Source organism: Monodelphis domestica, chromosome 2 (assembly GCF_027887165.1).
Source record: "Monodelphis domestica isolate mMonDom1 chromosome 2, mMonDom1.pri, whole genome shotgun sequence".
Taxonomy (NCBI): Eukaryota; Metazoa; Chordata; class Mammalia; order Didelphimorphia; family Didelphidae; genus Monodelphis; species Monodelphis domestica.
Window position 1 is genome coordinate 201819246 of NC_077228.1, and position 17388 is coordinate 201836633.

The window sequence follows — 17388 nt, forward strand, 5'->3', positions numbered from 1 at the left end:
CTCTCTTTTATTATTTTTCTTCCTTCTCTCTGGTTACAGATGGGATATCTCTGATTCTCACCTAGGCTAAACTCTGCTTGAAGTCTTAATCTTGTGCCCCAATTCCAATCTTCCCACCTTGTTTCTAAGTCAACTCATGTCTCATGTATCTCCAATTTTTCCCTAACCAGAGATCCCTTCTCAGCTAACTAAACATATTTGAGTCTCCTTAACTGTTAAAAATAACAACATAAAATATCTTCCCTTAACCATTCTATCCCCCATCACTGCTAAACTTCTTTTAAAAGTTATCAACAGTGGGGAGCTAGGTGGCTCAGTAGATTGAGAGCCAGGCCTGGAGATGGGAGGTCCTAGGTTCAAATGTGGCCTCAGATATTTCCTACCTTTGTGATCTTGGGCAAGGCACTTAACCCGCCAATGCCTCACCCATACCACTTTTTTGCCTTAGAATCAGAAGAGTTAGTTGTTTGTTTTTAAGCTATTGATATCTGATGTCTTTTTCTCTATCTACTCTTCTCAATTCTTTGTAATTAGGCTAACCGTATCAATTCTAATGAAATTGCTATATCTAACCACAAATCCGATGACCTTCCCCCCTCCCCCCCCCAGTCATTCTTAGTCCTCTCTTTAGCTTCTAACACTAAAGACCATATCCCTTCTATTGGATACTTTATTCTCCTACAGCTTCAGAGAATCAGTTATCCTTTTATATTGGAAACTATATATCTATGAACTACTCCTTTCCCACAATGACTATTCCAAACTCCTCTCATAATCAATTGTACACCCAGTGACTCTTTTGCCATCTCCTGCTTCTTACTCCTTTGCTGACATTTCCTCCCTTTTGTTACCATTTACTATAGGTGTTTCCCAAAGGGTCTGCCTTTGGACTTCTATTAGATCACTCTTAGTTACTTCTCATGGTTTAACTCTGTTCAGATGACTCTGAATCACTTTATTCCTAACTTTCTTTCTGAGCTACAGAACTGCGTATTTCCAGCTGTTCCATCTTTCCTTGAACTATGGGTCCTCTTGATTTAACCTCTGTTTGTGGTGCCTCTTTTCTAGTTCATGTAACCTTGAGGTCATCTTGGATTCTCCCTTATCACTGACTTTTCTGGCTTAAGACCACAACCTGGTCTGGTCCCATGGTCCCCTTTCAGCTTTATCTTTTAACTGCCTTCCACATTCTCAAACTCTGACCATTCTGAATATTCACTGTGCTTTCCTGCTTTTGCTAAAGTTGTTCCTTGTGCATAGAATTCTCTCTCCCTTCTCATTTTTGTCTGCCAAATTATCAACATTTAAAGCTCATCTTCAATACTATATTCTGGGGAGTGGAGGAGGTCTTCCTTGTATCTAATGTACTTATGTATTATCATGTATTGCATCTATTTTTGTTTATTGGTTTCTTCTTCTGCCCCAAGCCCTCCCCCAAACCCCAATTGTTAAAACCTGTGTTTTATATAAATATCTGTCCCAAGACTTGGCACAGTGCTCTGTACACAGTGAGTACTTAATAAATGTTTGGGTTGGGTTTTTTTTGGTAGGTCTGGTCAGGGGCTATCAAAAATCCCACTTTGGGAGACATACGAAGCATACAATGATTTGACAGAAATTTACTAATTCTGGTCATGAAGAATTTTTTTTTAAAGCATGGATTATTTAGGTGTTTTGTTTTTTTTAAAGTTTGTCCCTCCCTATCCCAGGTGGGGTCTAGGAGGGAGGGTGTTTATCCAGACAAAGACAAATTATTACATTTACTCTGAAAGTGATTATATAAAATTATACAGAATATAGTTTCTGCCTAGTTTATAAAGAGAGCTAGTGATGTAAATTTGTCTATGGATGAATTAAAACGATTATACAGTGAGTTAGCTACTTAAAGGGTTCTATCTAAAGTGTAAATGTCACAAGTTGAATCCACAGAATGCGAATTCAGATGCTGCTCCTGCCATCTTCAATTTCTAAGCCATATGTACCCCCTAGGCCATGCCAGAGTTATGGCACCTTTTCCTGGCCAGGAGCCTAACCCTATGCCTCTTCACAGGGAATATATGCTACCCAAATCATTAGCACATACTTTGCCAGAGCATGAATGTGAATAAAAATGCCAAGTACCAAACATTTCTCTAAGCACTTGAAAAAGCGCTAAACACACAGTAGGTACTTGAAGACTTTTTTAATAACTGCTTCTCCTGCATCTGTGTTGAATAAGCTCCAATTCTGGACAAGTTGGAAACGCTTCTTACAAGTTTCATTATGCTGAATGTGTTCCTTACCATTTTAGTTTATCATTGGCTCCTGATGAAAAGGTTGAACTTTTAATGACCTCACCCATTTCTTCCCGACAGAAGCTAAAGTTATTGATGGTCCACATGTAGGAGAATTTCACTACCTTGATCTACAGACAGAAAGTCAGAAAGCAACTCAGTGAAGAATAGTCAACCACAAGAAGTAGGGAAAAGCTCAGGTCTTCCCTCCTTTTCCTGTATCTAATGCCAACTTCAAGGTAGCACTGTTTGGTGAAAATAAGGGAAGGTAAACAGGGACAAGGGCAGTCTCAACTACAGAAAAAAATCTGGTGATCGCTTTCAACAACTTTTTTCAAGAATACCTGAAACACTTGTTTGAAAGTGAGAAAAACACTGAGGCAAAAGAATAAAGTAAATGAAATATCCATTAACCTCTCTTTGCCTTTTCTCCAAACAGTTTGTGCTACTAATGATTTGGGAACCAAGTGTAGAACCTTCAGGCAGGTACTATTGTGTGACACAATGGTCTGGAAGGTTGAAAGGTCTATGGCTGCAGGTAAATTTTCCTATTCTAGATTGCCATCTTCTGGTATAATCCCTCCCTTTAAGGAATTGAAAGTTAAACTCAAGGGGAAACAATAGACCCTGGGGTAGGAAAGAATTTCACATTTCTGACTTATCAAAAATCTTCTAAGACCAACCTATAAAAAAGTTAACTTACCTGCGTGTAGCACCAGCTCTCAGCTACAGGACCACTCGACATTTCTGCCGGAGGAGGAGGACTCGGGACCCTTGACATCGCCAGTTTGAAGGTTAAACTCGATTTCCAAGTTTAGAAGAAAAAAAATTCTATTTAGTCTTCACCCTGTTAATCCCAAGGAGCAAGAGAAGAGGCCTTTGGTTAGAACTCTAAGGATACTCCTTGTCTTATACTTCTGAGAAAAGAAAAATTATTTCTGAATTAAACTTTAAATCCTCTTCCCCATACCCTTATTTGAATACCCTGCATATGCCAGAGGTACAAAAAGAACATTAAACAGACGCATTCATTTAATTAACTTACACCAAAGAAAGAGGTGCTTTTTAAAGAGGTGATAACAAATGTTTTCACACTACACAGTTAATGAGATACTCACTAAACACTGATCCTGCAAAGCGCTAACCAGTTCAGTAAAAGTATGGATGCCATATACCCATTTCTATCTGAGGTTAAATATTATACAATTAAATATCTAATGAGGCTAAACATAATTTCTCCAGGCTTCATTTTCCCATGCACACAGTTTGCTTTTTCTAAGTACTACAATAAAAAGTGGTTGGAGTTTTGCTGGTCAAATGGCATTAAAGTAAAAAGATATGTTTTCTAAGATGGAGTTAGACGCTTTTGGGGGCTGTTAGGAGGACTGGTGGCAGGGAAAAAGAGAAGAAAAAACAAAGAAAAGGGACAATGGTATCCCTGAAGAATGTCTGTGTTTGGCTTAGGGTCCCCTTCCATAGGATCATAGTTTCAGGGCTGGAAGGCCCTCAGAGGCCATTGAATGAAGCATTCTCATTTTATAGATGAAGAAACTAAAACCTTGCTACCTCTCAATATTGTCGATCTCTTTTCTCCTACACTGCCTAGGAAGCACTTTATTTTTTGTTATTTTAAAGAATAAAACCTTAATATTGAGTCTAAGACAGAAAGTAAATATTGGTTCCAAGGCAAAAGAGCAATAAGGGCTGGGTAATGGGAGTTAAATGACTTGCCCAGGGTCACACAGCTAGAAAGTGTCTGAGGCCAGATTTGAACCTAGGAGTTCCTCCTGTCTCTAGGTCTGGCTCTCAATCCACCGAGTTACCCAGCTGCTCCACTAGGAAGCCCTTTAAAGGGGTCTGGCTCAATTCTAGATATATTGTAGAGGTCTAAAGAAAACTTGGTAGCTGGTGATGGGCTAAATCTCAAGATTTTATATATATATATATATATATATATATATATATATATATATATATTAAACTTTCTGTCTTAGTAACAAATCTTAAGACAGAACAGCAGGGTTTGGCAACTAGGATTTAGTGACTTGCCCAGGGTCACATAGCTAGGAAGCTCTGAGGTTAGATTTAAATCTAGGATCCTGATTTAAACCTAGGACCTCTAGACTCCAGGGCTGGCTCTCTCTCTATCCATTGTGCCATGTAGCTGCCACCTCAATATATTTTCTTTTCTTTCTTCCTTAAAAATGACCTGTCATTGATTGGATACTAAATATCAATTCCATGGCTGAATAGTAGTATGGGCTAGGCAATGGGGGTTAAATGACTTGCCCAGGGTCACGTAGCTAGGAAGTATCTAAGGCCAAATTTGAACCCAGAACTTCCTATCTCCAGGGCTTTGCTCTCTTATCCACTGAGCTGCCTACCCCTCAATATATTTTCAGTGTAACTCCGGCCTCATTCAAGGCTATTTCTATAGGGGAATGAGGACAAATGATAGGAAGGCCAACTTGGAAATAAAATTGCAGAGAAAGGGTTAAAAACTTGGCTTGACTATCTGCTGCTCTTTAGAAGCTAGTGCCTGTCCTAGTCACTGTGGGAAGAATAGAGATGAATAACTTCACCCTGAAATGAATGGGTCTCAGAGATGACTTTTTAGTTGTAGCAGCCTTTAAGGGGGCTTACAATGAGGATAATTATGGCCCCTCTCACAAATGAATGGGTGAAAAACACTCATTTGGTGATAGAAAACAAGAGCTACATCATACATCACATTACTATTAATATATGAAAATATGTTGTTCTTATAAAACATAACTGAAGTCAAAGGTTCTACTCCTCAAGTATATACAAACAACATTGGAAGAAAAAATGTGATATAATTGTAACACATGGCTGGCTATCTATCCCAATTAACATCAGCCTTGATGGTTTCCTTTAATCAACATCATGATTTGGGGATCTTTCTGGTTTCTAACATTTGCAATATCACATTATCATCATGAGAACAGATCAACTCCCCCTCTATAATTATTATTCTATCTCTGATAATTATTAGTTGTATGACCTTGGGTAAGTCATGTCCTCTTTGATCTTCATTTTCCTAATCTATAAAATGAAAGTGATAGAATAGATGATCTTTAAGGTCTCTTCCAACTCTAAATTCTATGATCTAATGATCTCATGACCAAGAAAAGGAGAAGACTTGAACTTCCTATGAAATGCATCCCCATATGCATATGGGGAGATAAATGCATATTATCTACTAATTAAATTTAAGTTCAACAGTTGCCTACTCTGTGCTAGGCCCTAAGTATACAAAGACAAAACAAAGCCTCTACCCTGGAAACCCTTAAAAATTTAAGTTTTGTGTTTGCGGTTTTTGGGGGGGGAGGGGGGGCTAAGAGTGATAAATTTACACTCAGATGACCATCTGAAAAGAAAAGAGCATTACTAACCAAAGAGATCAATCAGGGAAGGTATGTTCTAGGAGATGGTACCAAAGTTCAGCTTATAAAGAAACTATTTGGGCAGTATTAGCATAGTAAAAGGAGACTATACTCTAGAGGGACAGTCAAAGGATCTGGGTTCAAATTTCATCTCTAACACAGACTGTGTTACCTTGGATAATTCACTTAACATTTCTGGGTCCTCAGTTTTTTCATCCGTAAAACAAAGGGCTTAGGTTAGATGGTCTCTAAAAGTTCCTTCCAGATCTAGGTTGATTATTCTAAATTTTCTAAGACTTGAAGGGGAGAAATAAGAACATTCTAGACATGAAGGAGATCAGCCTATGCAAAAGGCATGGAAATAGGAGAACAAATTCCAAATTTAGGGAATAGCAAGTAGGCCTTAATGAAAAGGAGTGTACAGGAGAGTAATGTGAAGTAAGTCTGGAAAGAGACTGTGACAAGTTTTAAATGCCAAGCTAAGAAGTTTGCATTTTATCCTACAGACAAAAGAGAGACACTGAAGATTCTCAAGCAAGTGAATAACATGGTCATACCCAAGCATGAAGATTATCTTGGCGGCTGTCCCACATAACACCTTGAGCTCCACAACTAAGCAACAAAGGAGTCATCTCTGATGGTGGGGGATTTCAAAATGTCACTTAAAAATAGCCCTCATTTGGACCCCCCCCCAAAAAAAAAATCCATCAGAAATGAACAGCAATTACTTGGACATAGAAAATTAACATTTTAAAACTAATTCCCTGTTACAATTATCAAATATCACAGGATATCAGTTCCAGTCATATATATAAATCACCTATTTCTTTCTCAATATGATAGTAATTTAAGTTAAAAGATTTGCTTTCAGGTCTGCATTTAAAAGGCTAACATAGGAACAAATAATTTAAAAAGGAACAAATACATTTAACTACTCTGTAAAGACTCTTTGGGAATTATTCATTTATCTTCAGGAATATTCTCTAATCTTTGAAACAAAATAACTTGCAGATATAAATCCCTAGAACAGAACTACACAGTTTGTTCAATTATTTTCAGTCCTCATGACCCCATTTGGGGTTTTCTTGGCAAAGAAACTGGAGTGTTTTGCTACTTTCTTCTTTAGCTCATTTGACAGATGAGAAAACTGAGGCCAACAGGGTTAAGTGAACAGCCCAGACAAACTGTATCTATCTAACTGACCTGGCTTCTATACATTAGTCCAAAGCTTTTTAGAATGTAAAAATGAAATTTAATAACTAAATAACTTTTGAAGCTAATGAAATGGCAAATTCCTCAAACTCATCTACTTAGATAACAAACAACATTCACTAAAATTAAGGTGTATTCTTTTTTTTTTTTAAACCCTTACCTTCTGTCTTGGAGTCAATACTGTGTATTGGCTCCAAGGCAGAAGAGTGGTAAGGGCTAGGCAATGGGAGTCCAGTGACTTGCCCAGGGTCACACAGCTAGGAAGTGGCTGAGACCGGATTTGAACCTAGGGCCTCCCGTCTCTAGGCCTGGTTCTCAATCCACTGAGCCACCCAGCTGCCCCCAAGGTGTATTCTTAAAGATAGAAGAAATTCTACTATGCTCATGGACATTTCTTCAAAATTTTTTCCATTCTTTTTGGACTTTTGTCATCCAATCCTTCTCTAATTCTACTTTTGTTTCTTTTCATGTCCAATTCAGCAGCTGGTTGAACTAGACTCTGCCTCCCCACACTGATGAGCCTTATCCCCAATGCCTGCTGAGAGGGAAATTGACTAGGACAGCACAGATCTAATTAATTTCACTCATAGCAGGCACCACTGGTAAAGTGCTTCATCAGTGTAGAAACCTGGTGCTACATGAACTCTCTGGCACACCATGCCAGTTGTCACAGAAGCCCAGTAGAGAAACAATTTTAAAAAGAGAGTTCTATTTGGGGGTCACCTTTTTGAGAACTTTTACAGGAGTCAGCTAATAATAAAATCTATTATTGGCTTGAAACAGATTTAAATAAGATCAGAGTTCTCTCTAGTTAAAGATAATTTTAAAAAATAAAATGCTTTAAATGTCTTATTTTTAATTTTTTGAAATGACTGCATTAAAATGTATTTTTCAAAGACTATTGAAGTTGGGAGAATTCTGACAATCCCAAACTCCACTCTAGAGAATTTTTCACAGCCAGGCCCTTTCCATTATTTCTTTTACTTTTGTTTCTAATTTGAAGGCATTTTGGTTCTTTTCATATCAAGAAATATTGCAGTTTGGCTAAACAACACATGTGAAGGCATTTTCAAGCAGTTAATAGCAATACCCATATGATCCTCTAAAAAAGGCCTACAAGTGCCTTTTTGAAAGTGTGATGCTCTTATTCTTATGTAACATTAAGGATGTAAGTTAGATTGGAGGAATATTATCAGTATGAATTCTAACTCTAGTAGAAGGCTAAGGGAGAATAGGTGAGAGGTTGAAAAATTATCACTGAAATTGCCCTGATCATAGAATGTATTTTCAAACAAACCTGTACAGTGTACTGAATTATAGAATTCTGTTCAAACTCAATTTTTCTCTTGCTTTTATTACAAATTCTTAACTAAGGCTCTGACAATGCTCTATGTACAATATTCACAATGAAATTAAAATTATGACATAAATGAAGACAACTAATTTAAAACTTTTAGATGGGATATATACTGGGCCTTGATGTCATTTTGGCACCTAAAATCTCTGCTGCCAAGAACCAAGTTGAGTTATTAACAAGTGTGAAGGAATGTCAACCTTAATGCTGAGGGGGCTGAAAGGAAGAAGAAGATAATTACAGAAATATAACTTGCTTCACTTTAAGACCCAGTGACAACTCCTAGTATAAATCAGGAAATGGTTTGAGCTAAAAGCACTTCTGCTTGGGGATTACACAACCAGGATTCTTTCTGGGGCAAAGAAGTGTTGTAGGAGAGGGAATAAATTGTCAGTAGTTTATCCTGTAATGGACAAAGCTAGGATAGAAGAGTCTTTGTGAAGTGTTGCAAAGACAGATTTGGTAGTCATTTTTATCTTTCATTTTATTTCCCTAGTGTCCTTCCCATCTTATCTTCAAATCAAACCACTCAGGCGTAGAACTTAAAACTCTATTGACTGGCACAACCATATCAGATATAGGATTGCTATGGGTAATCCTTATACCAAAGTAGGTCTTAAGACACCCAGATTAATGAAAGAGGTCTGGAATCAGTACACAAACTGGTTTGAAATAAATTCCTGCAACTATCTGATGTATTGGAGGATTTTTTTTTCCCTTTTAAGAAAGATATTATCACCTTTTTTTTGGCCTAGGTTTAAAATATGGTTCACTTTTCAAGTAAGGAAAAATTCCAGTGTCATAACTATTTTAAAACTGAGAGACGCTTGCACTTTCCAAACAGAAGATGCCAAAAAGATTGTTGACAATGAAAACTAGAAGACATGGAAGAGAGACATGGACAAACCATAATACTTGAGGATTAACATGACCTACAGAGTTGTCTTTGTTCCTTTATTCATGTGAACTCAATAATATGTAGTCCAAGGTGCAATAACTTCCTTCTCATTACCCCAAGGACAGATTATTACAGGTCACACTGACTTCCTTTGTGGCAAAGCTTGTCTGACTTTTAAGGGCAAATTTTTGGCAGTTTCAACCTAGTCTAATGGGTTCTGATTACAGAACGCACAGTGTTTTTTTTTTTTATTCAGGCACTTCTTAAACGGAAATTGAGGACAATACCAAAGACCATCAATGAGGAATAAAACAATAACAGAAAAAAGAAGAACAGATTTAGAGATAGTAATCAGGTACACTTTTTGTGAATGATGTACTATTTATTGTTTGTGTATGAATATACAGTTCTAGTTAAAGACGGCTGCTTCTTTATTATAATAAAACTATACTTTCAAATTAACCTAGCAATCTTTACAATTAAAATGTCCAAGCTGTGGGACAGTTTGTGATCAGCTTGTAACAGAACTGTAACTAAACAAGAGGGCTTGAATATGATGCATTTGACGCAGCATTTTTCCTCAATAAGCTTTAAGTTACTAGTATGTTTTTATCTAATGTGACTATAATAGGTAATGGACTGACAGTGGAATCCAGCCACATTTGTATAATACTATGGAAATCCTGAAAGAAAATGATTAACTCATTTTACTCCAACTGTAAAGGATTCTATTTCTGCTTCGTTCTGGTAAGAGTCTGAGAAGGAAAGAGACAACACCAAGGCATAAAACAGGGAAAGGAATGTTAAGATGGCAAATTTAGAGAGATAGATTGGAAATTTCTAGCACACAAATGATTATACAGAAATACTGCCAAAATTACATAGTATGTATAAAGGCTACATTCTGTAATGACAAAAATAAAATAAAATTCATAATAGATAAGAATAAAGACTCAGAACACTATCCACATTCAGAGGAAAAACTGTGGGAGTAGAAACACCGAAGAAAAACAACTGCTTGACTACATGGGTTGAGGGGGATATGATTGGGGATATAGACTCTAAATGAACATCCTAGTGCAAACATCAACAACATGGAAATAGGTTCTGATCAAAGACACATGTAATACCCAGTGAAATTGTGCCTGGACTACAGGAAGGGTGGGGGTAGGGGAGGGAGGGATAGAATATGATTCTTGTAACCAAGGAATGTTCTAAATTGACTAAATTTAAAAAAAAGAATAAAAGCAGAGAAAGAAAACTATAAAAAAAAAGAATAAAGACTCAGCCGGTGACCCACTTATTTCAAGCTACAGTCAATGCAATAAAATTCTAGTATAATGTAAGAATTTGGGCAGCTCTCTATGAGTTGACTGCACTAAGATTTGATCTGTAATTTCCATGTACATTGCCCTTTAAAACTAACTCTTGGAATACACCTTAGATCATTCTTTGCTTTGGCAAAGCATTGAAAAAAAGACTTACCACAAACACACGCACACACATACATACGTCATACACAAATCTAAAAAGGTTCTGAGTTTTTCCAAAACCAGATCAAAACAGTAACCTCAGGTAAACTTCTATCCTTATATGACTAAACTGAATTAATATAGTTACATTGTTCTTATTTGCCAAATGTAAGAAAAATTCCAAAATAAGTACATGATTACTTCATATGTCAGTACCTATCAGGTTTTATCCGGCTTGCAGCTATTTCCTAGTAGCTCTGGATTCTGAAACTCAAAGAACAGAGAAGTCTGAGTAATCTTCTTCAAGTTACTTTTCGCTTCCAATACAAAAATACACAGCTTTATAGAAGTAGCCTGAGCAGCAAGGCTCTTCCTGACAAAGCCGAACAGAGTATAAAACAAGAAGGTACACGAAGGAATCCCAAACCACGGAAGTCCAAAGGATTAGCAACAGAACACTCCACAGCGCTTCCTAAAGTCTCTGTGCAAGCCAGCTGTTTATAGACTTAGTGCCCTTCTCTCTGGATTATAAATAACTGCAAATAGCCCTTGTCCCCAAAGGGACCTTAGCAGCCCACTCAAAGGTTAAAATATGAAATAATTCTCACCTTAAGAAGCAGACCTTTTTCCCTCTTATCTCAAAACAAACAAAAACAAAAACTTTTATTGCCATTTGTAACTCAAAATCATTCTTTCCCTTTTAAATTCTCCAGCACAAAATGTCAGTTTGAATATACTGGCACAGTTCCCTGACCCCAAAAATATACACAGGAAGAATCTAACACTTGCTATCTCCTAAATATGAAGGTCTGCAATGAGAACAAGGTAGATGACTAGAGAATATAAATTCTAAGACCATCTAAGTCAACCTCTCATTTTGTAAATTAAAAAACTGAGATCTAGAAATTCTAAGTTTCTTGACAACAGGAATTTTTATTTTATGTTTTTGTATCCCAAGGGTTTAACATAATGTCTGCCACATATCAGTCACTTACATACTTGCTGGCTGACTGATCTAAGTGACTTGTCCAAGATCTCATAGGTGGTAAACAGCAAAGGTAGAACTTGACCCTAGATCTTCTAACTACAAATAATATTGTTTTTACTGTTGTACTACACTAGTACTCCAGAGTTCAGTGGGATTTACACTGCTTGGGCCTTACAAATCTTAAACTCGTGGCTAAGCTTTCTTAACTACTAAGCTAAATGTAATGTTTTTTTAAAACAACATCTACTTGGATACATCTAGAGAGTCTATTCCCAGGGTTTCTGTGTATGGTCTGCTGCTATTTATTACCAGAACCCCACTAGGAAGAAAAACTCTGCCAACTACAAAGAAAATGCCAATCTGAAGAACTCATGAGATTATGGTTCTCCAAACATTCATTTCGGAATCTACTGCAAGAGAAGCACCAAAATAAATATGTGGTCAAACAAGGAAATATCTTGGATATAAAAGATACCATCCATTTCTCCTTAAAGCATGGTTTACTCTGAGGGTTTGAAGTTATAAGGTATAAACTATCTGCCAACCGAGGCTTCTCCTTTCTCAAAATTACAAGTTCATGTTGATTCTACAGACTAGTTGGTCTTCATAATCCCTTAATGGCAACAAGGAATTAAGAATTTTGAAAGGCTTTTTAACACATTCCAAACAGTTTTATTTTCTGGGTTAAGAATAAGGGTCATCACTTAATTCAAAACAAAAGATGGAAAAAAGCAAAGCAAAGAAAAAACTTCCTCAGCTGAAAAACTCCTATTCATCTTACTATTATCATAGCCCAAAGACTCTTTTGAGAGTTGATTCATTCAAAAGTCTCCTTTCTATTAAGTCCATAAGGGCTCTCAGAAAATCTAAATGACAAACAGATTCAAGGTTTGGCCCCCAACATCATGTAAATGTGTCCAAGGTACAAGAGATTAGAAAACATAAATCATTTCACTGCAACAAATACACAGAGGTTGCATAATCTCTCCGAGTCCTTTGGGCTCTATAGGAGCCAAATACAATAGTCGTTCCAGTCCTGTACAAACATTGATCAAATTATTTTTAAATACTACTTCTTACTAATACAATTTGACTGTATGTTGGACAACATCCCTATGGATCATCTCAAGAGAGACTGAGTTTCGATTGAGTTTCAACTTTAGAGATCTTCATGATTTTATTACCTACAATTTGCTATTTGAAATATGTATGTCCTCTCCCTAGGATCCATTATACCACAAGGATAACCAATTATATTTTAGTATTGTCTACAAATACATTAGAAGATAGAATTTAGCAACCTTTAGAAGAATTGCTTTTGTCTCACATCTAACCTTTCTTCAATCTAATCTCTGCATTTAATCTGTTCTATGTTCTAAACCATAGGGTTTCTTTCTAGAAACCCTTAGAAACCATAGAAACTTGGCATCTATACACATAAACACAAACTCTTTATAGCTAGGAAACCAACAGAAACTAAGTTTCCATGTCTTTCAAAGTAGCCTTCTTTCTCTATGAAAGTTTAAAAATAAGTGCACACTATGGGAGAGAAGAGGTTAATGCTAAGTGACTCAAAACAGGGACATGCACTATGAAAACATTCATTACGCAATTCAAGATACAAAGAGAGACCATCAGTATTAAATGAATTTTTTGATTTCTGCTGGTTGGATTAGAATTTAAAAGATTAAAAGACAATAACACAGGAACAATTAGATGACTCCCTAGAGTGAGAGCCAGGCCTGGAGATGGGAGGTCCTGGGTTCAAATGCGACCTTCCTGGCTATGTGACCCTTGGGGGCAAGTTACCTAACCCTCATTGCCTAGGCTTTATCATTCTTCTGCCTCAGAACCAATACACAGTACTGATTCTAAGATGGTAGGTTAAAGGTTTTAAATTTTGTTTAAATAAAAGACCCACCTAATCCAATGTGAAAATTTGCATAAGGCTTTTTTTTAGGCAAATAAGGCTTTTTTTTCTTTTTATCATAAGTAAAATATCAAGTTACCAGGCATTGTACAGGACACTGTCAACAGGGCTGAGACTCCAAGTCAAACACACAAATAAGGCAAATCTACTTAGTCAAACTCTTTTTATAGAGCAGAATGAAACCCATGAATTGTTTAAGAATTGAAACCCATTTCCATTTATAGAGAACAATTACAATTACAACATTAAGTTAATCTGTGAGGAAAATTGTTTTGCTCTTAAGTTATCCAACATCAAATGGAATTTTATATAAATTTTATATTACAATGCCAATTTCTCCTATGTAAAGTAAAACTTTCTTCTTCATCTCTGTCTCTCTTTCACATACACAACCCCCCACCCCACCCCCAAGACAACCTGAAAAAAAAAGTTCTAAGCTAAGACAGGAAAAAATATTTAAAATACATCCTCTATGTTATCAAAACATTTCCTGTGTACTGTTTTGGACATTTTGCATATATAACCTCAGTTAGGTAGTATAAATGATAAGATTTTGTGTTGAAAGGGATCTTAAAGATCATCTAGTCCAGTGACATTATTATTTTAGAGATGAGGAAGCAGAAAGGAAGGAGAGGGGGGGGTTAAATAATCAGCTGACAGTCATAAAGGTAATAAGCAGCAGACCTTGCCTGGTCTGCATTCAAATTCAGTGTTCTTTTCACTATGATACATTTTTTATGGCTATTTAAAATTTCATTCATTTCACTTCTTTGCCCTAATATTTACATTAATTTTGAACTTCAATTAAAATTAAAATCTACTCATTCTCAAATGCTGATCCTTCTCAGAAGGTTCTGAAACAACCTCTTCACTTGGAAATAGAAATGAGTAAGACGTTTAATTAAAGTCTTAACTTCTTTGGCATAAAGCAAGGGAAATTTTCATTAAAGGCATACTAGGATTTATTAGCTTAAAATTACTACAATTGCTCTCATTTTCCAACATAAGTCAAACAGTTCCATTTTGCCAGTCTTTGTTCTGTTTACCAGCTCTCAGAACTACATGGCCCAGGGAAGTAAGTTTAGATCAAGAAGCTAGTTTGTAAGCACAGCAAAAAAGGTATGCTCAATTTCAATCCATTAATGAAAAAAAGTAATAAAATGATCACTTTTGTTACCTACTTCACAAATGTATAATGAAAGAATTACTATGCATTTCTCTTCCAAAGAGATTGATTAGGAAAACTGCACCCAAGTAACATATGCCTAGGAAAAACCAGGTTCCCTGTGGCTATTTAATAAATAGCTGATGATGAGATCTTTATATGACCATCATTAAACAACAAATACCATTATGAATGGCTTAGTGATGATTAATGAAAGGGGAGAAGAGGAAAGGGTTTCTGTTGAAACACAGCAGTATATATAGTTCAATTAAGTAATAACATCAGTTCTAGTTATTACCAAATCCAACAAAGCTTGATTAAAGAAAAGAAGGAGAGTAAGAGTGGTTTTGAAAGGCCTTTGGCAACCTAGTTCCAGGATCATGGTCTGATTTGAAATTCTGATGTTGCCTTGCTGTTAAGGTATAAGGTACTTTGGGGGGGGGGGGGGGAAAGAGTACTGTACATAATTCAGAATCAACTACAAATCCTTCTTTAAAATTAGGCCCATACAAAAGAGTACACATCCCTTTACCTATATTGGCATGATTGAGTTCTTGTCCTCTACTTCACTTTGGTAAATGTAAGCTTAGAGTTACACTCAGCAATGGAATCCGCCAAGTTACTGGGGTCAAAAAAGGTCAATCTTGGAGCTAAGTGAAATTTAGACACTAAAATAAAATCTATAAAAATCCTATGCAGCTTAAACAGAGCCACACAAACTGCCATAATATCATATAACAGATAACTATCTAAGAAAAAAATACTTTTTTAAAAGTCAGAGTAGATAAAATATAAGACAAAAGCCCCAGGACTTTTATTTTTCAACATTTGTTCTAATTCTAAGGAGAGTTTTAAGGTTTTGCTTTTTAGCTAATTTGTTAGCTTTAGATTAATGTGTCAGGATCATCTGACAGTTTCTCCCCTTATCTAAAGCCTCTTGAAAAACAGCACACATTGTCTGATGTCTACTAGTACAATTCCTTGTATACTACAGGAATTTGATTTCTTTTGAAGAGGTGATAAGACTAAATATTCAGTAATAAAAAGGGGTTACAAATCTTACTTGACACTATTTCCTTTTGTTTCTTGCACACATTTGTTTTGGAGCTAGACTGGGTGGATTTCCTCTAGATCTGTCTCAGAGAAATTTTCATTATCTCTTCAGATTTTATTTTTAAACTTTATGTAAGAATATTCAGCAAGAGAGCAGCTAGGTAGCACAGTAGATACAGTTCCAGGCCTAGAGTCAAATGTAACAATCAGCCACATCAAGTTGTGTGACCCTAAGCAAGTCACTTAACTCCAAATGCCTAGCCCTTACCACTTTTCTGTCTTGGAACTGATATATAGTAACGATTCTAAGACAGAAGGTAAGGGTTTAAAAAAAATACACATGAGAGAGCAAAAGGAAGTTCAGAAGGGGACACAGACAACCAAGCAAGTTATCACCATGTTAAATTTAATATATACTTTTTTGAAAAGCAAGCAGTATTATTAGAGATTCACTAGCTCACATAATCCTCTTTTTTTCTGTACTCTGCTCATGAAAATATTTATGTTTTGTGAAGTTCATAATCATTTGTTTTAAAGTGTAAATAAGATCAAGAAAGATAAAGCCTGAGAAAAAATTACTGGATTTAGCAATTAATAGATTCTTTAAAGAGTCTTGGAGAAAGCAGTTTCAGTTGACTGGTAAGGTCACAAGCCAGAAGGTAAGGGTAAGCAGAAGTGGGAGGAGAAACTATGGAGACATAGTACAGATATTTTTTCTAGGAGTTTGATTATGAAAAAGAAGATAGAGAATGGCAGCTTCCTTGTTTAAACAATGTTACTTTTGGGGTGTATTTCTTGCTATTCAAATAATGGTAGGTAAGGTTTGACCTCACACAAGGAGTGGCAATGAGCCAGGACCCCAAGAACAGACAAGAAAACACAACAACCAGTCCCAGGCTAAACTACATTGTCTCACCTACACAATGGTTAGATGGGTGGGTCCCCACTTTCCCTATCAGCCATAGAGACTGTACTGTATGATCATGGTGCTATAAAGATAAGAAGGGAATGCACAGGAGTTTATGCCCAAAGCCTGTTATGAAGTTGACATGTAACCTTCTCAGACCCCATCTGCTGCAGTCTGACATTCTGTAAGTCCTAGCTCTCCAGTTCCCTCATATGGTTGAGGAATATAATTGTTTCCTCTCCTTCCCTTTTTTCTTGTGCACTCAGGAACCCAGTTCATTCCTAATGGGAAAGTTTAAATCTGTCCCACTTTCTACCTCAGTCTTGACTTTGGTGAGAAGCTCCAAAAATATTGTAAACAGGGTAATCTGAAGAAAGAGATGTCTGTATGATTCCCTAAGACCTGAGTGGAGGGACAAAACCCAGAATGTTATCCATTTTACTCCCTCCCCATCCAAGAGGTTAGTCTTTATCCATTTCCCCTCTACTTTTGGTAGTCACACTTTGTGGTCAAGCCCACTTGCTTCAGCCTGATTATCACTGTGACTATTCTCTAAGGTATTCTCATGAATTAAATCTTTTAAAAGTGACTAGCAATGGTTATTCATCACCAGGGAGGGAACTGATAAAGTCTGACTGTAGATTGAACACATGTCTTTCACTTTCTTTCCTTCATGAGGTTTTTTCTCATATAAGCTATATGTTTTTTCTTTCACAACATGAAAAACAT

General features: G+C 36.4%; 1 protein-coding gene across 7 annotated transcripts in view; it reads right to left on the minus strand.

Moving 5' to 3' along the window:
• SPOP (speckle type BTB/POZ protein) overlaps positions 1–17388 on the minus strand; it is a 74259-nt gene that overhangs the window by 22068 nt on the left and 34803 nt on the right. For 6 of the 7 annotated variants that reach the window (XM_007482385.3, XM_007482388.3, XM_056816887.1 and 3 more), the window contains 2 exons: positions 2977–3120; positions 2283–2404 (listed from right to left, as the gene is read on the minus strand). In XM_007482385.3, coding sequence (XP_007482447.1) covers positions 2283–2404; positions 2977–3054 — 200 coding nt within the window. In that variant the 5' untranslated portion in view covers positions 3055–3120. Of the gene's footprint in view, positions 1–2282; positions 2405–2976; positions 3121–10832; positions 11056–17388 lie in introns of those variants that run through there. The other variant, XM_001373888.4, reaches the window with a different exon arrangement.